This window comes from Ricinus communis, chromosome 4 (genome assembly GCF_019578655.1).
Source record: "Ricinus communis isolate WT05 ecotype wild-type chromosome 4, ASM1957865v1, whole genome shotgun sequence".
Classification (NCBI taxonomy): Eukaryota; Viridiplantae; Streptophyta; class Magnoliopsida; order Malpighiales; family Euphorbiaceae; genus Ricinus; species Ricinus communis.
Window position 1 is genome coordinate 27,045,034 of NC_063259.1, and position 25,976 is coordinate 27,071,009.

A 25,976-nucleotide genomic window follows, 5' to 3' on the forward strand; every position below is an offset into this window, starting at 1 on the left:
TATCCGAATATGGTGCTCTTATATGAGCTTACCTTGATGCATTTTGTCACCGATAAGACTTGCATGCATATATTCTAAAAATATATTATCTAAATCTAATATATAATACTATTAACATTATATACTATATTATTTAATAAATATATAGTATTCATCTATTTATTTAATTTATATAAATAAAAGTTATATTAATAAATAAAAATATACATCAAATTTTGATATGTGTACATTTAAACTCTAATAATAAATATTTATTAGATTTAGATGAGATAACAATATTATTTTTATTCTTAGTATTTAAACGTAAGATATTATTAATTTATTCATAAAGGTAACATCTAGAGACAGAACTAGAGAGGAAATGAAGGAGACTGTACCCTTTCAGAATTTTCATGAGTAGATTTATCTAATATTTTCTATAAAAGAATATTAACAACCTACTAAATTTTTTTTATATCTTTTTTTAGTCTCAATATTATTAAGCAATATTTTTTTATTGTTAATATTTAAACTTCATAAATTTTCAAATTTAGTCACCATAGCTCTTAATATTTTTAATTTATAATTTCATGTGCTTTTGAGAAAAAAAAAAATAGCTCTGTCATCGATGGACTTGTATTTCCGTCCCTGGGTGTCTCTAATGGATTAGATATGTCTTACAGTTATCACTGTGCTTTTCCTCTTCAAGTCCTTTTTTCCTCTGGATCTCTTACTGTCTCTTCGTGCTGTTGTTGCTCAATAGCCAAGTGTGATATAGTGTTTGGTTTTCAAGTCTTTTCCATCGGCTCCCTCTACAGAGTTTGATTTGAAGCCTGCAAGATTGCAGAAGCTTTCTTAGTAAAATCTAGAAATCTCTTTTATTCAGATCAAGGTTTTATATGCCGCTTAACTTTAGTTTTTCTTTTTTCTTTTTCAGAATAAGAAAGGCTAATCTGAAATTAATTTTTTATATTATTACTTTAATTGTCATACTAATTTTATAAATTATAGTAATTATATATATATTCTTAACTTTTAATTTATTAGTTGATATTAAACATATATAATTATAAAATTATTTTAACAAGTTTATGATCGTAATAAAATTACAAAAAGACTAAAGTTTGTGATACATTCTTATAAACTTAGTGATATTGAAATTAAGGTTAGAAAAACCCTCTTTATATTTGTCAAATTGAGGGCTAGAATGGAAAGTACGCCTAAACTAAAACAGTGGCAGTGAAATTGACACGAAAAAGTTGGAATGTACTCAAAGACATGCATAATGCAAGACAAATGAGTTTTACAGAAAACGAAGGCATGGACATGGACCTTTCAAGTTGCAACTTCCAGTGTTAGCAAATGTACAGTGAACTTTTGTACTGTTTGATTACTGTCAAGCTAGTACTGGACCACTGCTACTTAGACCAAATAAAGTTTAAGCAAATTATTAAGACAACCTAAAATGGGTACGTAGCCCTTTGCCTTGGTTTCCGACCCACATTGTAGGGCATGTGACGGTGCTTGCCCATGCCCTATCTACCCGGCCTATGCCGTTGGGCTTTTGCCTATCCTAAGCACTCGCTCACCTGCTTTAAGCTATGGGAATGTGATTTTGTTCCTCCAGATGTGTCCGTAAACAACTGGAAAACTCTGTCCATTTTCAATTTTTATTGTACAAAGGAAACAATTTGTATGCACTTGCAAATTAATGTTTCATTCGTAACTTCATGATATTAAAAATAAATTAAATATTACTTGAACAGCATTTGATTGTAATTTATAAAATTTATAAAATTTAATTATGAATCTAAAATTTATATAATTTTAAATAGAGTACAAATTTAATTTAGTAATTTATATAATTAAATTTATAAGAAATTTGTTCTAATTAAACTAAAATTTTAAAAAAATTGGTTGAATTTTCAAATGAATTGTATATATTTTTCAACTTTATTATTTTTATTTTATTTTCTAACTCATGTATTATTTTCTCAAATAAAATTAATTCTTTTATAAATTTAAACGAAAGAAAGCATTAATGTTCAAGTTTCTAATCAGTATATTTTGTTTGACTTGAGTGATTTTGCACCTATGTTTAATTTAATCATTATGTTTTTTCCAATCCAAAGGGGAGTAATTAATTGAAGAGGAAAAGTAAAAAAGGAAAGTTTTTCTAGCTTACTCTAACAGCTTCTTTATACAAGAGAAATGGTATCATCCGCTAGTAAGTATAAGAAAACATCTAAAATAACTGGAGGTGTCCATGGAAGGAAAATTATATAATCTAACAAGTTAGCCAATTTGTCGGACTTGGTTAAAGAGCCAACACAATATCTGACTAAATGCGAAAATACATAGCATTGGGGCAATTATTGGAACTTAATTCATATCTATTAGCTACTTTAACCATACTTAGCTGGGATTCAATTTCTAGTTGGAGATCTGGAAAAAGCTTTACTTACTCCCCTTCCATTTCCTTAATTACATTGTACTAAATTAATATATTACAACCAGTATACAAGGGGAATAGCCCACTTGATGGCGTAGTCGAAAATATGTCATCCAGAATAAAAGAAAAGAAATATATATATATATATATATATATATATATATATATATATATATATATATATATATATATAACACTCTAAATCCAGACCTTGGTCAATGAAGAAAAGTAATGTTCTAACAAATGCTAAAAGATATCTTAGCAGATTTTGATGGGTATTTTAACAACTAAAGACGATGCTAAATCTCAAATCAAGATTGTCATTTTCATCAAGTCAAAACCTGGCCATATTCCAAATCAACACTTTCTGCGCATATGATTATGGAATAGAGATTGTATTCTCATATTGTTATAAGTATAATTAAAGAATAATAATCTTGGAACAATTAGATATTCTTATTCTCTTCATATCTATATTTGCACTGCTAAATCTCTTTCTCCTCATATATACATAAATTAATCAAAAATGGTATCCAGTATTCCCCTTTGCAAAGCGATACCCAATGACTAAAGACAGAATAATTAATTTATGCATCAAGAAAATTAATTTAAAGCACAACTCTTTAACCCATAATCTTTGTATTAGTTTATACTCACGCTTATGGCGACTATCATGGTCATCATCATTGGAGATCTGACAAAATAAATACTTTCTATAAAGCCATGATAAGGAGAAAAAAAAAAAGGAGAGATTATTTGTATTACTTAGCCACATTAGCCTTTTTCTACGAGTCGTGCATGTGATGGGTTGGCTTTAGGAAGCAATGGCAGTACAGTTATGAGCCGTGGATAAATATTTGGGAGGGCTACCTATAAGTGTTTGAAGGTTTTGCATTGAACCTGTACTGCATCTGGATTAATGCACTTTAGTTTTAAGTAAATTAAGAAAAAGCTCAAAAAGAGCATACCCATTAGATTTGGGCTATGATGCATTTAAGAGGCTATAACTAAAATTAATTGTATCTAAAGATGGGTAACATGATTATTCTGGCATATCTTTTATTTGGTTTATATTTTGCCTTATCATAAACAAATTGCTCGAACCTAATTAAGATATGCATTTTATTTTTATTTGACAATTCTTTGGACTGGCTTCAGCTCAAAAGAAAATTCCCTTCTTCACTCTAAGGTGCACGCCAATGTACATAGACTTGCACACACACATTATGCTGCATTCTATCTAGCTGGATGCAGTACTTCCTTTTAAGAAGAAATATGATATTCCATTAATAAGAATTAAAAAGTAGGTATAGATATAAAATATAAAAATAAACATCAAAGATTAAAAAATATATGTAAAGAAAATTAATTCTAACAATTATCAATTGTGTTGACGGAGCAATAGATTATAATTATATGAAAAGAATGTTTCACTCAATAGTACTAAGTCACATATCGATTTTATAGATATCTTTTAATGAGCTCAATTGTTTGGATATTAGATTTGGTTATTTTTTTCTATTCATCACTCTTATACAGAGAGAATTCAATATCCCCGTAATGAATGAATATAAAATTTCTATAAAAAGAACTCAAAACTTTCATGATATAGGACCACAAAATTCTTTAAGAAAAATATTAATATTTATTTATAAAATAATTAATAAAAAAAGAAAAAAAAAATACTACCGATTTAAAAATGATCGGTAGCGGGCCAAAAAATAAAATTTTAATGAAAAACAAGAAAATAAGAGAGAACAATTAGAGTTTTTCCTAAAATAGAAGGCGGCATGTTTGATTTAGTTATAAAAAAGTTAATTAATAATCGTTTGGCTCTTTAAGAATTCAATTCATTTCGATCCCTGTTAGCAGTACCTTGATAGTTCCTATTACTAATGTATTTATCTTCGCAGCGATCTATTAGAGATGTTATAATTATTATTATTAAGCATTACCTAACAGGTTCAGTTTTTTTTGGATTAAATGAATTTTTGGTACATTATTGGATCACTTAGAATCAAAAGAATTAAAGATTGATTTATGGTAATCTCATCTCTTATTAATTAGGATACAACCCTTTATCAACTCAAGTAGAAGGGTGCCCCCAAGTGTAAAATTAATGGAAGACCCATATATATAACATAGCTGCACAAGCAACGCATGAAGCTTGTGAAGAGTGCAGCTGTTTCAATTGTAATTTTGGGCCACATTACAGTTTCATTCTTCCATTTTCGGGTCTTGATAGTTGTTATACAGAAATCTGGAAAAAATATGTAGTAATATTAATTTATAATGTTCTGCATTCTAACAATTTCATCGGTCATAGATTGTGCTCGCGAGGGAGTTTGGGTTCCATCTTTTGCGTATCCAATTGCAATGAGAAATTCTCTTTTGGTACTAATTGGCTGATTAGACTCTTTTTCTTTTTTATGAAAAACGTTGACAGGGGAATATTGGCATTTGAGCATATATATAAAAGAGACATTGAATATATGGGTTCAAAAGTGAAATAATAACCATTGCCAATTGCAAACTTGTTTGTGTGTGTGTGGGAGAGAGTCCCACTCATCATGACATCAAATGAGGAAGAACACAAACACAAGAATTCAATCCATGAACCTTTGAGGAAAGCCAAAAGAAACTAAGGAAAAGATTATAAAAAAATATTTCTTGCTGGGAGAACATAATACATATTATATATGACCCCCCAAAATCCTGTTAAGATAAATCATTAAATTGTCCTGTCTAAAAGAATTTTTTATTTGGAAATAAAAAAAAAAAAAAAGAAACAAAAACCTGCCAAATTTCACCTGCTCTTTGCTTCTTTCTCACGTCTTTGCAGTTCTGCAGAGAGAAACATTGATAGGTTCTGATAGATTCTGAATCACTAACTGTTGCATTGTTTGCACTTAAAATAAAGCTCAGCAATAACTCCAGAAAAAGCCTTATTTGCCATCTGAGTTCTGATCCAACAGTAGACACATCACACCCACATTTACATACACAATTTTGTCTGTAACTATATCAATATTTAACACACACATTCCATTTCTGTATCCTATTTGTTAAAGATATTTATTAATTAGCTTTTCTACTGCTCTACTTAAGCTGTATTGCTGATCAAGATAGTTTTGTCTATATAGTGTTTATCTATGACTTTATCTCTATTTTATATAAAGCCGCAATGCGTCTATACATTTCTAATTACATCAATACAATTAGTTTATATATATACATATATATTTGGCTAACAAATAAATGATGAAATATAATTATCATTGTAAATATGATATAAACACTCCAAGTATTTATCACTCAGTATTTCTGTAATATAGTATATGCTTCACAGCCAAAGAATTATGCTCCTGTCTAATGCGGTTTTCTGGTGGCAACTAAAAGAGATATTGTGTCCACACCAAACACCAGTAACCAAAAATTAACTAATGTCAATAACAAAAATCGAGAATTTTTTAATGTTTATATTTAAATGGTATGGATCAAGAAATCATATGATTTCATATCAAAGAAAGGGAAGAAAAAGAAAAAAAAAAAAGGAAAGCAAGAAATCATGAGTTCAGAGATTAGATTTAGTGCATCAAAAATTCCAAGAAAGATAAAGGTTAGGATATTGGCGATCTCGAGAAAGGTGTGGGCATGGTGATGAATTGGAGGACAACAGATGTTACTCTCTTTTTTTTTTTTTTTTCATCACTGGAACTGCCAACCCCAAATCCATAGACGATTGAGAGAGAGAAAAAGAAGGACAGTTTTAACTTTTTTTGGATTTTAAAGAGTGTGTTACAGTGTATATGTGTGTGCCACAGCAAAAGAAAATATGCATAAACAGTGTATGGTGATGATCAGTTTTATGTGTATGTTAAAGAGAGAGAGAGACTGACAAAAAGTGAAGCAGAACCAGAAGAGTTGGTCGTGTTTAGTGATGAGAGCTTAGTACTGCTACATTAAAACGACATGAATGTTAGTATTGTGTGATATATATATATATATATCTAGAGAGAGAGAATCGAATGAAAAGAATTAGACAGTCGAAGAAAATAAGGAAAATCAAAAGTCATCTCTCATTCAGACCACACATAAAGAGGTTTACAAAATTAAAGAAAAAAAAAAAACAACAAATCTCTCTCCCTCGTTCTATTTCATATCAACACCATTTTCTTGGAGAAAGCAAATGCTACTGTTTCTAAGTGCAATTTGAAACCCTAACCCTAAATTTTTTTCTGGGTTTATCTAGGATTAATCACTCTCTCTCTCCTCTCTTTTCTTATAGGAAAGATCTGGTACATCACCAAAAAATCTTTTGCTTGATTTTACAGAGAGTATATCCATACACTATATACACATCAATATGCAATTAATTGATCTAAGAAAAAAGAATGCTATAACTTAGAAGATCAAGTACAAAAGTATGAGAGAGATAGAGAGAGAGAACTGCGTTATGACTTTTGTTCACTCTCTACTGTTATGTCTAGGAAATGTTGGGGAAGATAACAGTGAAGGAGGGGCTGGTGATCGAACAAAAGCTGAAAATCCTTACAATGGAAGAACAACTACTACTTTATCAAATCGGATCCAATGAGAGCAATCAACTGTGTGACTTACTGTTTTGGATATTTGCATCCATAGAAAAATGAGAGGTGAGGCTGTTTTTTCACTAGCTAGAATTTTTTTTTTTTTATATAAAAAGAATTGTACAATTTAAGAAGCCAAATATATTCATACTGTATTCCCTTTTCATTTTGGTTCCAATATTTTTTAAATTGAAAAAATTAATGAATTTGAACAGAAGCAGCAAAAGAAGAGAAAAAAATATCGCTGGTTTTTCAATTAGTTGATTTATGAAAAAAGAAAACGACTTTAGGTTCACAAAGTGTTTGAAATCTTAATTAATCTATGGAAGAAGTTAATTAAATTATGAACATAATAATAAAAAATACAAGAAAGACTTGGTTAGTTAGGTGGAGCTTGGAGTTGAAATTGGACATCTTTAATCTATGTATGGCTAGAAGAATTAGTTTCTTAACAATGCAAATCTGTGGTCCTTGAGAACAAAGCAGAAAGAAAGGTAAGAATATATAAATATATGTATGGTATAAAGGAAGACTAAGATGTAGAGTGAGGCCTCTAGAGAATCATCTTTAAACTTAATTAATGTTTATATCACTTATTCTTGTAGCATAAACAATGACTCTGGAATTAGCAACTCCATGATGCACATGCCTAGAGTTGCTTCTCAAATGACACAACCCCAAACAGAAAAAAGGAAAAAGAAAAAAAAAAGAAAAAAAAAAAAAGAAGAAGAAAAGGTTCACCAGCCACAACTACTAATCAAGCTCTGCAGTCTTTTTTATTAATTACTAAATGTCATGCTAAAAATACTTATCTGTATGCTTACCATCACCCAAATAATAATGACTGCTCCTAATTAACTTATTAATAGAACTCAAATCACAATTAGGTGTTCTAGCTAAAAGACTCCATGTGAAGCTACATAGCTAGAAACCTTATAATAGCATACCGATAGAGAGAGTTTTCCAGCAAGTCAAGCACTAGCTAGCTAGCTGCAGCGGCAGTGGTGCAGCTAGAGAAAACCCTACATAATGTCATTTCTCTGATCAAGATTCACATGTTCCCTTCTCCTCCTCCTCCTCCTCCTCCCCCTCCCCCTCCCCCTCCCCCTCCCCCTCCTTCATTGTTATCATTCCATGGAAAACTATAAGGAAGAGCCATACCAGGAGGTTGATAAAAACCTCCTTCATTACCCATTCTTAGCCTTTGGCAATGATCAATCATTGGCTGCATAGAATTTGTCCCTGGAGGTGGTGCAGGCAATGCTGTTGGGATTTCATTGCAAGCATAGCGGATTAGATCAGCATTAGCTGCATCAAGTTCTTTCTGCAACCTCAGAACCTGTCTTTGAAGGAATGAGATAGCCCCAACACAGCCATAAACCGGGTCCCTTACTCTAGCTTCTGCTTCATAGGCAAGAGAGTTCACTGCATCTTCTCTCTGATGAGGGAGAAGTTCATTCAGGAGCTTAGTCACATTGCTTGCTCCAAAAATCTTGTGGACATTTGCAAACTTTTGTGGCTCCTCTGGTGGAAAATAAGGTGCAAAAATACAACCAGGCATGCATTTCCTCCTCAAGAACTTGCAGGCAGCACAGGGAGAATTGTAAGAGCTGGACGAAGCCATTTGATCTTTCTTTGTTCTCTGAACAAGAAAAGTATATCCAGGAACTTCATCAATCTTTTTGTGAGCTTCCCTCAATTTTAAACTAGTAATTTCTATCTTTTAATTCCTTTTTCTCTTTTTTTGGGCTCATTTAGTTTCTTTTTCTCCCCACTTAATTAATTCACTATCTCGACTCTATGGTTCCGCATAGTGCATAGTAATGAAAACAAGCTGCTTATAGATTTCTAAATGCTTTTCAGAAACTTTGCAAGCTTCCAATACTAATTTGAGAAAATCCAAACTTCTTGCCCCTTTCTCTCTTTAGGACATACCCTCTCTCTCTCTCTATATATATATATATACACACTGACACACATACATATACATAAATCTTTGAGATACACATGCATACCTAAGTGAAATCTAGGGATTAATTGCCATTTTTTTTTTTTTGCTATAAACTACCCTTGATTGCTCTTTCTCTGCCTTCCTTTTCTCTCCGTCTTCTTTCCTTTCCTTTTTTTCACTCCCTATTTAAGTTCTGAGAGACAATTTAATTCCCACACAAATTACTCTTACAACCCAGCAAACTTCTTCTGCAGGTTGCTCTTGAGTTTGATTTGTCTTTTCTATAATCCATTAACTTATTTTCTCCTCTTATTAGCTAGACACATAAATTAGAAAACTAGGTGCATGAAAAATTAAAAAGTTATGATATCTTTAAGTTCAAAAAAAGTCATAAGAAAAAGTTAAACTCCTTCTGAAATTATATTGTGAACAAAGGATCTGAATAGTGCTATTCACCATAACCGTGTATATATAAATATATACTATTCATATCTTTTCTCCTTATGTTGTACATGAACACAGCAAAGCCCTAAATCAGAGGCTTTAACCCAGAGGACTCTAGTGTCTCTTAGCCTTTAGCTTACACAAAAAAAACAAAAACAGAAAAGAAAATTATTAGCTAGCATAGTAAAGGAATAAAGATGCTACATATATTTACCTGTATGTGATGTAGGTTTATTTGATGATCAGATGAACAAAAAGAGAAGTACCTTTTTATTTTCCCTCTTGAAGAGCTCTTTCAAGAGCTAGATGTTCTTTGTTCCTTCCCAAGATAAAGTACTCCTTAGCAAATGAAGGAGAAACCTCTCCACAGATTTATGACAGGTGAATACCCTCAAAGGAAACCCTAATTGGAGTAGAGAGAAGGAGAAGGAGAAAGAGAGTTGCAAAGTTCAGTATAACAAAAGAGCAATAAGAGAGGCAAAGAGCATTTAGTGGATGGAGAAGGGAATGGAGGCAAAAGACAAAGGTAATAAATGGGAGGTACACTATAAAAGAATGACTATATGACCATGCATCTAATAATAATATCAGGGATGTGGCGATGTCTCCCCCCATTTTTCATTCTGCCATATATTATACGTATCTACTATATCATTCTCATGTACTATATCGCAATACTTATTTTCATGGTAGATTATAAACCGTTAAATTCAAAATTAATGGTTGTGGCTATAACTGTAATTTTTCATGTAAATTTATTTTAGTTATTAAGGTTCAATTTGTTTCATTTTTCAATGCTTCAACATTTTTAGTTTAATCATTTCACCGATAAGAGATTGGTCTGTCGTGTTTTTATTTTCTCAATCGCTAACAAATATGACTTAATTGAGATAAAAACTAAAATTAATTATACAAAATAAATAAAAAACTGAAATTTAATAACTACTCTGATACTGTCTAATAGAGATATTACTCTACCAAAATTAATAAATATTTACACGAGTTTTATTAAGTTAATGTAAAATATATATATTGAAATTAAACAGTTTGATTTGGATGATGATATTATCAAAATGAAGGATCCTAATCCGCATATTATTAAAATAATGAGGAAATGAAGCAACAAAAAGAATAATCATAAACATGCTGACTTTAGATTCTAATTACCTTGAAGAAAAAGAATCTAATGTTTCTCTGTGTTCCACATCATGTCCACAAGCAATAGTGTAGATGTATCATCTACGGAATGTTGGATAACCCTAATTCTTGTCCACAGTACGGATAATGAAAATTGGGTAACCCCTTTTATTCACTCAAATCTTTTGTATAATGCATAAAAATTCAGGAAATAAGTTGGAAAATATGTTTGTTTCGTTAGGCAGCCAAGACACATGCAATTTCTTGTTTCTTTTCACAAGAACTTCTAGTTCATTATACAATTAATTAGCTCCATATATCACCGTACATATACTTAGATATCTACTAGTTTAGTTTTCATAAACATGCTCTATGTGTGATTTTATTTAATTATAAAAATTTGTTAAATATCTTATATAATAATGTAATACTAATTAATAAATTAATAGTTCGAGTTATAATTATTATATTTCTAATATAGTATGAAAAATTAAAATGATGCTAAAAGATTTTTTTTTCTACTACTATACTAATTAGCATGGTAGGATTATTATTGTATTTTATACAATAGTAGTTATTTCTTTTTCTTTTCTTTTTGTTTCAAAGAGTGTTTTGATTTTTATTTTTTATAATTTCCTTATCCTATTCATACCAATTATATCATAATTGGTATTAATTTCAAAAAATTACTCCTTATCCTAAAAAATAATATATCTTGAATAATCTAAAATATGGTGATCTAGTATAAGCTTACATTTAAGTAGTAAACAATTTAAATATTTCTTAATAAAAAATTATGTCTTTATCTTAATAAGTATATTATTAATATTAAGTTTTTTAAATTAAATATAAACCCAATTAATCTATAATAATTAATAAACCATTTCATATTATGTAATGGAATTATATATAAATAAATAAATATAATATATATATATATATATATATATATATATATTAATTTCTGAAACTTAAATTTTTGATAGAATTTTTATTTTAACAGGGTACTTATTCTTAAAATATAAAATTTAAATATATGTGTAATTTTATAATTTTTTATTAATTTATTGATTAATAAATTATATTTTTAATTAAATATTAAATTTAATACTAAAAAATAGCATTTTAATTATATTTCAATAATATGTGACTAATAATAATTAGACAATAATTTTAATACTATTGTAAAAGTAGCATATTAATTATATTTTAATATTATATTAATTAATTTGAAATACTATTCTTCCTCCCCAAAGCGATCAATGGTTGAATACAAATATTTATAATATTAATTAGATAATAATTTTAATTCTAAAAAATAATATTTTAATATTATAATTACTAATGAATTAATTTACTAATTAGATAAATTCTGAAAAATAGTAATATCAATTATATTAACTAAAAATAATTAATAAATATTTTAAAAATAATTTTTATAGTATTATATTAATAAAATATTAAACTATTTGAAATATTAAGAAAGATATCTAAAAATATTTAATTTGCTGTTATTTTTTTAAAACATTATGAATAAATATTAAATATTGAGAATTTTATTTAATTTTATCTTTAAATTTAACTTTATAATTAGAATAATAACAATAGTAAAGGACTAATTTGAAAGATTTATTGCTCTATACGTGAGCTGATTTAATGAATTCGGAGAAGATACTGTGACCACTCTTAGTTTGAACACCTTACTTTCCTTTATGACATGTCTATAATTGCAATTCAGCAAAGTGCCAGCAGACATACTGTTAATCTTATAACAGTGGGATTTCTACAGATCATCTTTACATTGAACATTCCATCTTAAATTGTAAGTCCCGAACTCTTTGTCTCAGAGAAATTATTTCATGTTCTAGGGCTGTGAATAAACTATTGCTTCTTAGTAAAAGAAAAAAAAAAAGAGTAGCAAAGTTAGAGGCAGTATCTTGAGTCGCCTATTTATGCAAAGATCTAATGACATACAGAATTCAATGGGCACTCAAAAGAGAGGTCAAATAAATCGTAAATGCTATTTGTTAACTGTTTTGAATGAAAGAAATCCTTGTCATATTAATGTAGACGTATATATATGGACCATGTAAAATACCAGTTGCTATATATGAACATCAAATTCTGTTAACTGTATTAAGGAGTTATTCATGAATAGTTCTACTGTCGCAATCAAATGAATGCTCTTTAATAATTTACCTGAATAAGTATTGACTATACAGGTTCTAGTGGTGAACAAATGGTGAAATTAGAGTATATAGTTAGTAACCATCTCAAACAAAGGTTGGTTGTTTCTTTTTCAATTGAAAGACAAACATGTTTCCCCTGATCCCTTCTATATATCATATGTAAAAGAAGACTTGATTATCTGATACACATTTTCAAAAGTAGTAGTCAACAAATTCTTTGTATAGGAAAACACTTTGATATGTCGACCATTTCATGCATTATTCTACATAAACAGGTTTCTCAAGTTAGAATGTCTTCAAACATAAAAAGAATTCCTTGGTCTTTATGATTTGTGTACACCCGAGTATTTGTATAATAACTAATTAAATAATTATTTTTCTATGAATTATATCATCACTTTAGTCACTTTTATTTCTGTTTTACAAGTTTTTAATTAACCATTATAATTCTATTTATGTAATAATTCATTACACCAATTATTTTTAATTCAAAACTTTCTTTCTCCGTATATTTATTATTAATTTTGCAGCAATATAGAAAGAGGTGAACAGGTTAAATACAGTGGCCCTATATAGACTTGTAGGGTTCCTTTCAGGAATCAAGAGCGATTTTTATAGAGGGCATATGGACATGACAACATGATTGTGACATGCATGTATGGATGATGGCAATATTTATTATATATATATATATATATAGAGAGAGAGAGAGAGAGAGAGGTTAAGGTCCCCCTCCATAATGCCATTCACTCGCAGGAATTGATATAGGTTATTATTATGATGCTTTTCTTTTATTTTCTCTAATTAGTGGTTTGTTAAACTAGCCTTTTCCTTAAGGCAATAAAATCAGGAAGAATATATAAACTCCTCGTAAAATATTTTACACTTGTCAACTTCTAAAAGCTTAGAAAACTATGAAATTTATTTTTAGTTAATTATTTTGAAAGGTTATAATAAACATTTTATTTGAATAAATAGTCATTTTATCAATATAAAAGTTGATAATAAATTTATGGGATTTAGAGATGAGAAGAAAAATTAGTCCAACGTTTAATATACAATATAATTTGATGCAATAGATGATATTTTTCTTAATTGTAGGATTGAATAAAAAAAAAAAAGGGAAAAGACATGAACTGACTACAAAAATTGCAAACCATCAAATCAAGCAAATATTTCAATTATTACCTTTTTTTTTTGGTTGTTGTTGTTTGTCTTGTAAGCTGATACGTTTAAAAGACTACAATTTTGTATTATTGAGAAATTAAGCCTTCTATATTCTTAGACAGTTCAAATACATATAAATTTCTTGTTTGGGTTTTCCAAATTTAAATCATATGAATGTGTCACAATTACATTGACATACGAGTTAACACGTTTTATAACTCGTAAAGTCGTGAGAGTTAACTCGCTTGTTTTAACAATGGTGCTTCCTCTAGTGATCATTTAGTAAAGCACCGTGGAAGGGCATTATGAAATAATATTTGAACAAGGTAAAGTTGATTATTGCAATAAATATAAAAGGGTAAATTATGATGTTCAGATAGATTATTTGTGCGCTTGATGTGATATGTTTGCAGTGATTTGTTGATAGCATTTTGCCCTAAAATTTTGTAAAATAAGACATGAGTTTAGAATCCGTATACTGGTTTAGTTTATTTTTCTTTTTACATATGATTGAGCCTATAGCCTTGCCAGGAGAAGAAACATTAATGCTTGCTGACTTAGATGAGGCATTTGCTGTCCCTAAACATGGAAAATGTCATGATATCCCACCATTATTATTCTCCCTTCACTGTTATTCTTTTAATCAAGATTCTTCCCAAGCATTCTACTGCACCAGACCCAAAACAAACTGTTGGCGTTTTGAAGGAAAACTATTCTAGTAAACAAATCTTAAAAGTTCTCCTCAATCATGTATTCTTAGAGTGGACAGATATTGAACTGCGAAGAAGTTAATTTATTAAAAAATAACATGAATGAATATTGGCTCAGTAATGTTAAAATCTTAAAAAAGCATGAAATCACAGGTTCTTACAGCTCTAATTATAAAAAGAAAACTAAGGCAAAAACAGTGGTATTATAGAAAAAGAAAATAATTAAGAAAAGGGAAGTAGAGCAATAGATGAAGAATAATAGAAGGGGGGAATAGTGAAAGTGGGGTAGAATGAGAAGGAAAGAAGGGTATAAGTTGAATGCAGAAGAAGAAGGTGTGGAGTGGATGGTCCCTTTCACTTCCCCGACCATTGTTTTTGATGGTCCCTGTCCTGAAGAGTGTGTTGTTTCTAGTGTATACTCTGCTATACCCCCACCTCTCCTTCCCTCCCCGAGGATAAGTGTTTTCAATCCCCATGTGTCCGTGTGTATATGTGCCCCAATCATCAGACAAGGAAAGCCACATGGATGATGCTTCTGCATTTCCCATTTTACTACTAACATTAATCATTTGTATTACCACAAAACCAGCAAACTCTTATCTACACTGTCTTATTGCAATGTTCAAAATTAATTGCAGATTATTCCTCACAATACTAATAAACATACCGCCCCAAAGAAATGCCATTCGTTGCAATTATTACTTAAGTAATATATTCAATTACTAATATACATATCCATAAAATAAGTTAAACACGGTAGTTCTATATGTTAAATATAAAATATATATATTAAGTTTTTTATTTATTTAGATTTTTTATATTAATAAGTACAAATATTCAATAAAATATTTAAATTTTATAAATAAAATAATAATAAAAATAAAGTTCATTCTATTTTAGTTGTTCAAAAATTTTAAATTATTATTTTTAAGAGGCATAAGCAGCAATTTTCAAATTGTTCTTTTCTCGTGATATAATTCAAACTAAATTAGCATAATAAAATGAGATTAACATAATGTCAGAATGATTAACTTAAACATTAGAGGTATCGTGAATTGAAATCTTTCAATGTTCTAATAGCTGCCATCAACTATTGCAATGAATTAACTAAACACATTGATAATTGTTGAAAACCGAAAATTACTCTCCAATATTAATGATTCTTGTAGGAGCATGTGAATAAAAATTGACAGGTTTAGTATTTTACTTAAGTTTACTAATAAAGAAAGCTATATACATTTTTATGTACTTAATTTAAAAGAGAGTCGGTCATGTTTTCCACCTGGCTGACGCCAACATTAAAGAGATAGCTACTATTTAGATTTTAATTTAACCTGCAGAAACTAAGGTGAATAGCACAGTTAAACCAGTTATAAATGCAACTAAATATGGGCCCATGTGAATCATGACCTAGGAAACTAATGATTAAGATTTCTATAAAATTGCAACAAGACATGTTAACCCATATTAAACACCTTCCATTTTTATATTGTCTTATTCCAGTTTGGTGTTATAGATCAAGAAAAGCTATGCCCATGCCCTACTGCCTTGTGCCTCCTATCCTCTAGTCTTTGGTCTCATTCAACTATTTTACAACAAATATTTATTAATATGCACTTTTATTTTTACTTTTTTACTTTTTTAAATTTTTTATGTCTACTTTATATATATATATAATATTCTGAAGAAACGTAGAATGTCATTTCTGCACGCCTGCCTGTTTTCTTTAGTTGTTCCTTTGTGGGTCAGATTCAGATTGTTGTTGCATATGGGAAAGATGAAGAAGATGAAATCAACGATTGTTAATTAAAAAAGATGATTCTACAATTCTAGGTAATAATGACCCTAATGATTAGATTTAGATGTATGCTCTTCAACCTAAAAGAAAACGACAATGTATATGCATTGCATGGTTTTACCCTTTAGTATTTGTTAATATTTGACCATAATATCGGCTTGAACCTCTCTTTGCAGCGATTATTTCTTTTTTCTTTTTTGCAGCAATTGACATGTCGGACAAAATGATAAAATTCCCTATACCTGCTTCTCTTATGACCCATAATTATAGGACAATCATTCTGGTTGGTACATATATGATTATAAAGTGGGGAAGACACTGAGCTCGAAAGGAGAGAAAAAGGAAATTCAACAACCCAGCTGCTTGAATCAGTGGGCCTGGGCCGCTTATGCTACTCGGCTTGGCACCACATGAGATTGGGCTAAACCATGTTTACTTGGGCTATTTGGGTTGAAAGGCTGGGAAGCCCCTGTTGCGAATTGATAGCTGGTGACTTCCAGTAGCCTGATATAAGGTACAAGTTGCTTTTTTCTTTTTCCAGAAAAAAGAAAAAAGAAAAAAGCTCAATTTTCTATTAAATGAATTGAATCGAAAAACTATATGAATTATTTTGACTGTTATTATAGTCAGTTGATTTCAGATTCTACCATCCTAAGTAATAGCTCAGATGCATATACAAAATTTAACTTTAATTCTGTGAAGTCAGATTCTGAATTCCTTAATACTAACAAGATTCTGATTCCTGGAAAAGAAGCTAATTCACCTACAGACCACTGCTATGTCAGCAGCAGAGTAGGCCTTTCCAGAACTTTGACTAAAATGGAAGAGCACGAGACCGCCTACCTCAAACTAAATCATAATTCACAAGAATAAGTAAATCATTAGCAGTTTAATTAATAATTATCTAGTGGTTAGCCTGTAGGGTTAAAAAAGTTCATTCAAAAAGAAGATTCAAGCTTTGACACTTCACATTTCCTCTTCCGAGTAAAATCAACACCAAATAATTGCACTATATGATTGGTTAAGCAAAAAATCGTAGTTTACCATTCTAAGATTGAAGCCCCATTATTTAGTATTTCAATGAGGCGAAGCCATATACAATAGGTGGCCGGGGTCAAAAAATTTATTTTGCTGGTGCAGAAGCAATAGCTGTCACAGTGACAAGTCTCCTCCTAGTTCATGAATGACCATCTCTAGTTTCCACAACGTATGTGGCGATAACTAGAAATGAAGGCAGAGTGAAAACACATTTCAAAGAGGAGAATATACCCACACTTGGGTGCTTTTGGTGGTTCTGCAGCATTTACGCATTTCCAAGAATTAGTAATTAATATATGTCTAATATAAGGAAGCAAGAGTTTTTTCATAACCAAGATAATTAGTGTACCTTCTTCATCCTTGTTGTGACTTGTGATTGCCGAACAGGAGAGCAGTGAAACTGGAGGGTAAGGGAGTACAAGAGGCTTCTGAGCCATATATGTATTTTTATGATATCATGACTTGACAAAGGCTGTACTGCAGGTTCTCAATTCCCAACAGGATTCACATTGCTCAATTCAATTCCTCACCGGGTCTGTACCATTATTCTTTTTCAAATATCACTCACAATCTTCTGACATGCGATCATTCGTGACATTAAATTGTAGACACCAAAATGGTCTCAGCCTTTCACATAGAAACATAACTTTCTGCTATCTTTCAAGGCTTCCAGGCATATAAACATAGAAAATGAAAGCTTTGTGCATAAATATTGCCTGATTCAAATTTCCAAGACTCGATAGTTTTTAGCTTTGAAAAACCATTAATGGGCCTTCTCTTCATTTATGTAATTATGTCCATATTTTTTGCATATCTGAGCCACAATTAAATCTGTGCAGATTAATGCAGTCACATCAGAGAAATTGTAGTCTCTATGTAACGTAGATATAACAGAGCAAATATAGCAACACCTTTTAAAGAGTTTATGAGTGTTTGTGAATAAGAAGATGACGAAATTTGCATAGTAAACTTTTGGACCTAACAATACAGGAGGATCAGTAAGCTTCAAGAAAAATGTGGTACAATGAAGTGAGATCAAAGATAGCCATTGAAATATCATCAAATAGCCGATTAAGAAAGATAGTATATTGTCATTAATCAACAGAGTCATGCCCATGACATGATCCAAAATTGAACAGCGTCGATACTTTGGAGAAAATATCTATCTGTTCATTGTTCTTTAAGAATACAGATGTGACAACAGGTGCACATATCCATAATTTCTAGTCGATGCAGATTTATGGAAAACTGATAATTTGTCTCAAATCCAGGAATCAAGAGATGCATTAAACATTCAAACTAGCTCCACTCAATAATTTGCTTACTAGTTGGGAAGCTTGCCTGACCTAAACTCTCTCTCTATAACTAGCAAATACACTCTGCTACCTCTAACAGGGCATTCATCCAGACATGCCATCCTAGGCCAAGAGAAAATCAGATTGGATAAAACAACCTTGCTGATCAGTGAATATCTAATAACCTTAGACAAGGATAATTGTGCAGTACAATCCAAATATTTATCAAAGACAATAAGCTGGTGGCCACTAAGTAGACGGCTTCAGCATAAATCATAAAGCAGTCCACCGCAAATCAATACTAGTGTCGAAAAGAAACCGAGGAATGGGTTGTTCTTCATACATCTTTTTTATACAGAGGATGGAGATTGGGACATTTTGATTGGATACGAGGAAAGCTAAAGAAGCAAGAGTACTACTGTATCTGCCATAGCGCTTTAATGGGTTTTATCGGTTTAAGGTGTTGAGGTGGTTCAGTTCCCGCCATTTTTGGGTCACTTCTTGTTACTGTAGAGACTAGATTTGTTTCTTCTTGGGCCTATAACTATTATATACACAATTATTGTAGCCCTCCTTTTATTTTCTTTTTATATGTATGAATAGCTTTCCACCGTAAATGGATGAAAATAAAATAGCCCTTCTCTTTCTTAATGACTTCCCATCCATAGGATAAACGGATGAAACAATTCGAATCCTTAAGAATTTATAATGAAATACTAACATTTAGCTCAATTGATCATATGTGAAACTTTATTAATTTTAAACAAATGATGTCATTATTAAACACTAATCAAGCGGCTAAACGTAAAATAACATTTATCCTATCATCAATGCTAAAATACTCTTCTTAGTCTGAACGGGTCATAGACTTGATACTAATGTATTCTTTCCATTACGACATCAAATCATTTATTTTTAAAAGAAATAGAATGATGAGATCAAACAAAAGTAAGAAATCAATATCAACATGTTGCACCAATTTGGTTAATGATATTCGTGAAGATAATATATATTTTCTTTAGCAGGTTTTCTCCACAAGGAATAGAATATGCTCGTCTTCCTCTGCTTCATAATAATATAGTTGGGCAGAGGTTATAATATCATTATTGTTTTCCACTTGGCAAACTCCTGTTAAACAATAGATTCTCACTCGAATTGATGCAAAACCTTGGACGAAGACACAGAGAAAAAGTTTAAAGGGGTAAGTCAACTGTAAGGTACTTATCTATATATGCTTTGAAGTTTCAATCACAACAGGCACGAGTTTGTCATTTTTAGATGAGGTCTTTTTCAATTGGCATAAACTTAAAACAAATTTAACACTTGCACGGCCAAAAGAATAAGCGATATTGACGACCTTTGAGAAAACCAGTTCTTCTCTAGAATTTCCCTGAAATGGCAGAGGCTCTGGTTAAGTTCTTCTTACAGAGATTGGATTCTCAAGAGACTCAGATGGAGACCTTCGCTGGTCTCGATGATCAAATAGAAAGAATAAAGGGCTTACTCAGGGAGATTGCTGAGTTTTTTGGAGACAGAGGCAGTATAAGTCATGTTGCCTTTAGTACTTGGATCGACAAACTTAAAAAAATAGTCTCCGACATGGATGACCAAGTTGATGAGTTCATCATTCAGATAGATAGGCAAATTGGATCTGATAGGTTGGCATCCACAGAATGCTTCAGGATTGAGCTGCAGAAGAGTGAATCTAGTCTTTTTGAAACCATCCAGAGAATTAGAGAACTCAAAAATTCAACCGTCACAAAAGAAGAAAAAAGAGAGAAAGAAGATAGCAACGAACAATCCCATGGAAGGGAAGAAGGTAAGATGAGACTCAGTTCAAATACCATTGAAGGACCGAAGGAAGAAAATGAAGGTAACATGGAACAATTCCATGAACAGGAAGAAGGTCAGACATTATCTGCATCTTCCTCTGTTCCATTCAAATTAAAATACGATAGCTTACCTTATTACCTTCAATCTTGTTTAATGTATTGTTGTATATTCCCGGAGAATTACTGGATAAACAAGGGGAAATTGATTCGGTTGTTGGTAGCCGAAGGCCTGACACAAGAAAAAACAGGGCAATTATTAGAGGATGTAGCAGAAGGCAATATAAATGAGCTGGTCAACCAGGGAATGCTTAAATTCAAGGAAGAGCACCCAGGGAGTAGACCTACATTTACAGTTTCTTCTCCTTACCGCAAGCTCCTTCATGAAAACTTTAAAACTGGTCATGCCAATTCAAATTCGACTATCCCCCATATAGCATGCCGCGTTTTAGCTTCAGATATGACAAAAATTGGGCACAGTTTGAACAATCTCCGACCTCGATCTTTGTTTTTGTTTGGGAATCAAGGACATTTTGATGGACATTGGCTGGATTTGACATGGGCAAAGTTTTTGCGGGTGCTTGATCTAGAAGATACCAAAATTAAGAGCTTACCAGATGAAGTGGGGGATTTGGTTCACCTGACTTATCTGGGCTTAAAACACTGCCAGGCAAATGAACTTCCTGCAAGACTTGGAAAACTACGAGCACTGCAGACTTTGGATATCAGATGGTGCTGGAAATTATCAGCAGTGTCACCTGATATCCTAAATCTTGCAGGACTAAGGCATCTCAAAATGTCTTGCATAAATGGTAGTGGGATGAAACTACCAGAGGGAATAGGTAGATTAAGAAACCTATTGACACTAACTGGTCTGTGTGCTGGAGGTGGCATTGCAGGAGAACTAGACAGGCTGACACAACTAACAAGACTGGGGGTAGCAGATGTTGCTGAAGAGAATGCCGCTCAGGTATATGCCGCCATTATAAAGATGCAAGGTCTTCTTTGCTTGTCTCTAGAAGCACACCATGCTTTCAACAAGCAACAACTTGTGCTCTTGGAGTTGTTCTCACCTCCACCTCTTCTTAGGAAACTTCGTTTAGAGGGTGCCCTAGAAAAGATACCTAGCTGGCTTGGTTCAATGGAAAAGCTTACAAAGCTAAGACTAGGTTTCTCTCATTTATCGGAGATCCCAATGTTAGTTCTTCAGATCCTACCTAATTTAAAAATATTAACCTTGTGGCATGCTTATGATACAAAGCAGCTCGGAAAAGAATTCTGCAAAGCTGGTGGATTTCCCAAGCTTGAGGTTCTCAGAATTGCTTCTTATGTTCTTGAGGAATGGACAGAGCTTGAAGAGGGAGCACTGCCAAGCTTACAATGCCTCCACTTCCACAACTGCTCGAGTCTAAGGATACTCCCTGAAGGTTTGCAATATGTCACTACTTTGAAGCAGTTGAAGCTGCTGCCTCTGCTCGATGAACATGCTGAAAGGTTAAAACCTGATGGTGGAGAGGAAAATTACAAGATCAGGCACATTGCAACCATATCATTTATCCCTATGTCTGTTTTGAGTTTGGTTTCCCACCCCTGCCACCAGACTCAAGAGGCATCTGAAGATTGAAATAGTGGCCTATCTTTGCTATTTCAATTAAAATGTAAGTTGCTCTGTTAATGATGGAGTTTCCTAAATTTCTACACGCTTTTTATTAGTTATCATGCAAGTATTCATGTATTGTATTCTCTCTGCTGTTTGTTATTGATAAGAGAATATTTAGGTATATGATAATTTGAGATTCCTACAGTACTGATTATAAGAAACTAAAATAATTGGTATTAAGCAGTTTTATCATATTCTTGAATCAGTTGCACTCATACTCTACTCCATGTTCCATGAGTAAAGAAGCACTGTGTTACATTGTATAACTAAGATTCAAATTTCAAACTATTATGCAACTCAGTTCCACATATAATGCAGATATAAGATAACAAATGAAAGTATGGAGACACTTCTGCTTTAACAAGTACTAGTTGAAAAAATTCCATGAAAAATTAAAAACTACTCTATACCTACTCACGCAGTAGCTTTGTCTTGAAGTATCTCTTCTAATATGAGATGTGTCAATGGAAAACTTACTCCCACTAAATGAAAAGGAAAAGGGTATACCATCTCTATTTTGAGCTTACCTTGAAAGTACATTATCTTTCCACCTTAGAGTCTGCTAAAGAATGAGAAGATGAAAGCAGTGGTGGACTTTGTCGTGTACCATTAACAGGAAAAGTGCAAGTAAAACCAGATGATAAGAGGCATGATAGAGAAACCTGGATACAAATAATTTTGAGGTTATAATAAAAAAAATGGCTTTACCTCTGGATAAAGCTTTCTGTGCATGAACTGATTTGAAAAGAATCTATATTTATCATTTCATTGATTAACTTCAACTTCCTCCTATCCAACTAACTCCAGGCATTTTTCTTACTCCAACATTTGTTATTTCATCTCTGGTCTTCTTCACATCATCCCACCTGCCATCACCAGCATAAATATTAGAAAGCATAACTCTATAAGCACCTTTTCTGGGTTCATTATCAAAGAGCTGCTGGGAAACAATTTCTGCCAACTGAGTATTCCCATGGAAATCACAGCATGACAACAGTGCTCCCCAAATACCAGAATCCACTGGCTGCATCAATGACAAGATAAAGTCATAGGCCTTTTCCAACTCCCCGGCCATCCCTAGGAGCTTTACAATGTGAACATAATGCTCAGTTCTAGGTGGGATGCAAAACTCATCCATCATTTGCTTATAAATTCTCCAACCATCTTTCACAAGTCCAGCATGACAGCAAGCACAAAGGAGAGTAGAGAATGTAGATTCATCAGGTTTTAGTCCTTTCTCTAGCATCTCTTCGAACAGTTCAAATGCCTGAGCAGCAAGTCCATGTAAACCAAGACCCAGAATTACTGAATTGTAGGAAATGATATTTTGGTTGCGGATATTGTCAAAGACACGGATCCCCCATCCCACTAAACCACACTTCATATACATATCTATAAGAGCAGAAGAAACCATGATATCAGATTCAAATCCATGTCGAAGAACATAACCATGTATCTCAGTCCCATGCCCTAAATCTGCCAAACGTGCAGCAGCCACCAATACACTGGCAATCAAAACTGGATCTGCCTTTTTACCTTCGCCACATAGATTCGTACAAAACACCAATGCCTTGTTATAATCTCCAGACTGAGAATACCCGGTTATCAAAGCAGACCATGCAACTAAATCAGGCTGACATAAACTGCTAAAAACATTATATGCTGAATTAATGCACTTGAATCTTGAATACATACTTACAAGTGCACTACCTACATAGGCATTGCAATTAAAACCAGTTTTCAAGCAAAGACCATGAACCCCTTGGCCAATTCGTAGCAAACTAAAATCCATTAAACCAGAAATAAGTCCAACCAAAGTGAACCCATCTGGCTGCTGCTTCCTATTTTCTCGCATTTGATTAAACAACTCCAATCCTTTATTCCAAAATCCACAATAACTATAACCAGAAATCATAGAATTCCATAAAACCATATCCGGCTCGAAAATCCCCTTAAACACTTTACTTGCTTCACGAACATAGTTCATTTTTGAATAAGCAGTAACTAATGCACTACAAGAAACGGAATCAATTCCCAATCCAGAAACAATTACTCCTCCATGTAAAACTCTTAAACCATCCAAATCAAAGTTCTCATGGCAAGCTCGAATAAGACACGCATGAGTATAATTATCAGGTTTTATTCCTGTTACTAGCATCTTTCCATACATAAAAAATGCTTCATTAAATTTGTGGGCTTGGGCATAAGCTCGAATAATTGAATTCCAAAGGAAAACGCTTCGTTCGGGAGTTTTATCGAACAGGTTGCGTGCGGATCGAAGATCATTGTTTATAGCGTAGAATCTTGTAATCTTAGTTGCATAAAATGGATCATGTGAAAGATTGGCTGTGGTGATTAAAGCATGTAGTTGCTTAGTTCTTGATAGCGTTTGACTGGGATTTGTCAGTTCTACGAAAAGCGAGGGAAATTGAGTGAGCATTTAAAATTGCATGTATCAACTTGTCATGTTAGTCTGGGTAGCTTAACTTGGAAAAATCAGAGCATGTCTCGCTATTGTGGTTTTTGGGTAGTTTTAAGAGAACCACAATGAGAGATTAGTCTATGTTGTGGAGCGCGACGAGTCGTTCGAAGGGTTGGTAAGAGGGAACAAGTAGTTCAATTCGAATTCAACCCCTTTGAAATGAGAACGACAAAGCGTTTTCCTTTTAGAATTCAGGATTAAATCAAGTCTGATTTTGATGGAAAAATTCATAGCAGAACTGCCAAGTTCACTCAGGAACAGGACAAAACAGTTTCTTTGTTACTTGATTAGAGGACGTGCTAGTGAAAATAAACTGCTCAACATTCTAAAGAAAATGACAAAAAAAAAAAAACTAACTTTAGTGGATTATTTTAGGGATGAGAATTTGAATCTCGGAGATCTCCTGAAAGGATAAGCTTGATTACCAACTACTAGGACCCTAAAAAGTTCAATCCAAGACGTGTTTTCACATTTTCATTTGCAGCAAGGTATCTGAAATTTGGCATTCATTTCAAGCTGCCTTTAGTTCAACGAACGCTCTATATACTAGCAGGTGAGCGGAACAGCTAATAAATCAGAAAGCTAAATTGTACACATCTTGCTTGTTGCAAGTTGCAAAAACCATGAAAGAGGAAATATAGGCAAGTACTATAGGGTCTGCGGAGGAGGTACACGGGAACCATATGATGTTCGTCGATTTAGGGCTGGGGGTGGCGGCGGTGATGGAGTTGATCTAAGGCACCGGAATGGCACTGATTTCTTTGCAGCAACCTCAAGAATTCTGCATCCAGTGCTACCTCTGGCTGAAATTATATTCCTTGGATCATTTCAAAAACTCAGAAACTCGCAATAAACTCTTTCCACCACCTTTTAGGCCACGAGAAAAATGATAAATATATAAAACATTGAGATACAAATGAAACAAATAAGCAGCTTATGCCGGCACGGCTGTATCTAGTTCAACAAATTTAGTGGCAATGAAGAGATATATAAAGGGAATAGAGATTTACCATCAGGGAGTAATGCATAAGTAGATGGAATATCACTCACCAGAAGATACATTACCAGTAATACTGATACCAACTTTACCACGATATCAGTCTTCAAGTAGAGATCAAGAAATGAGGACTTGATGTAGATGAGCCTTTCCAAGTCTACCTTTATATGAAGAGCTTGAAGTAATATTTAGAGACTATCCATCTATTCATGCCACTTGTTATATTTTCAACGACAGTAGATTAGGTACTACGACAAAA

At 32.3% G+C, this 25,976-nt stretch overlaps 3 protein-coding genes across 8 annotated transcripts; 1 reads left to right on the top strand and 2 right to left on the bottom strand.

Moving 5' to 3' along the window:
* Window positions 1-8,071: 8,071 nt before the first annotated feature.
* On the bottom strand, window positions 8,072-9,943 carry LOC8278307 (protein LATERAL ORGAN BOUNDARIES). The gene is made up of 2 exons (XM_002511295.4): window positions 9,682-9,943; window positions 8,072-8,662 (listed from the first exon to the last, which is right to left on the bottom strand). Exon 2 carries the CDS (start codon window positions 8,642-8,644, stop codon window positions 8,072-8,074), a length of 573 nt encoding a protein of 190 aa, XP_002511341.2. The 5' UTR covers window positions 8,645-8,662; window positions 9,682-9,943.
* Window positions 9,944-19,951: 10,008 nt separating this feature from the next.
* On the bottom strand, window positions 19,952-25,009 carry LOC8278305 (putative pentatricopeptide repeat-containing protein At1g64310). 6 transcript variants are annotated; one of them, XM_048372648.1, is made up of 6 exons: window positions 22,947-25,009; window positions 22,766-22,832; window positions 20,927-22,080; window positions 20,713-20,810; window positions 20,254-20,438; window positions 19,952-20,139 (listed from the first exon to the last, which is right to left on the bottom strand). In XM_048372648.1, exon 1 carries the CDS (start codon window positions 24,676-24,678, stop codon window positions 23,017-23,019), a length of 1,662 nt encoding a protein of 553 aa, XP_048228605.1. In that variant the 5' UTR covers window positions 24,679-25,009; the 3' UTR covers window positions 19,952-20,139; window positions 20,254-20,438; window positions 20,713-20,810; window positions 20,927-22,080; window positions 22,766-22,832; window positions 22,947-23,016. The 6 variants fall into 6 exon arrangements, with proteins under 6 accessions (XP_048228605.1, XP_015577440.1, XP_048228604.1 ...); XM_015721954.2 differs by lacking the exon at window positions 22,766-22,832; XM_048372647.1 differs by having other exon boundaries at window positions 20,927-22,832.
* LOC8278306 (disease resistance protein RPM1) lies at window positions 20,136-22,382 on the top strand. Its single transcript, XM_048372644.1, has one exon. It carries the CDS (start codon window positions 20,145-20,147, stop codon window positions 22,200-22,202), a length of 2,058 nt encoding a protein of 685 aa, XP_048228601.1. The 5' UTR covers window positions 20,136-20,144; the 3' UTR covers window positions 22,203-22,382.
* Window positions 25,010-25,976: the final 967 nt, after the last annotated feature.

Coding starts and splice junctions, on each gene's coding strand:
- LOC8278307 (XM_002511295.4), bottom strand. CDS start 8,644: ATGGCTTCGTCCAGCTCTTACAATTCTCCCTGTGCTGCCTGCAAGTTC.
- LOC8278306 (XM_048372644.1), top strand. CDS start 20,145: ATGGCAGAGGCTCTGGTTAAGTTCTTCTTACAGAGATTGGATTCTCAA.
- LOC8278305 (XM_015721954.2), bottom strand. CDS start 24,678: ATGCTCACTCAATTTCCCTCGCTTTTCGTAGAACTGACAAATCCCAGT.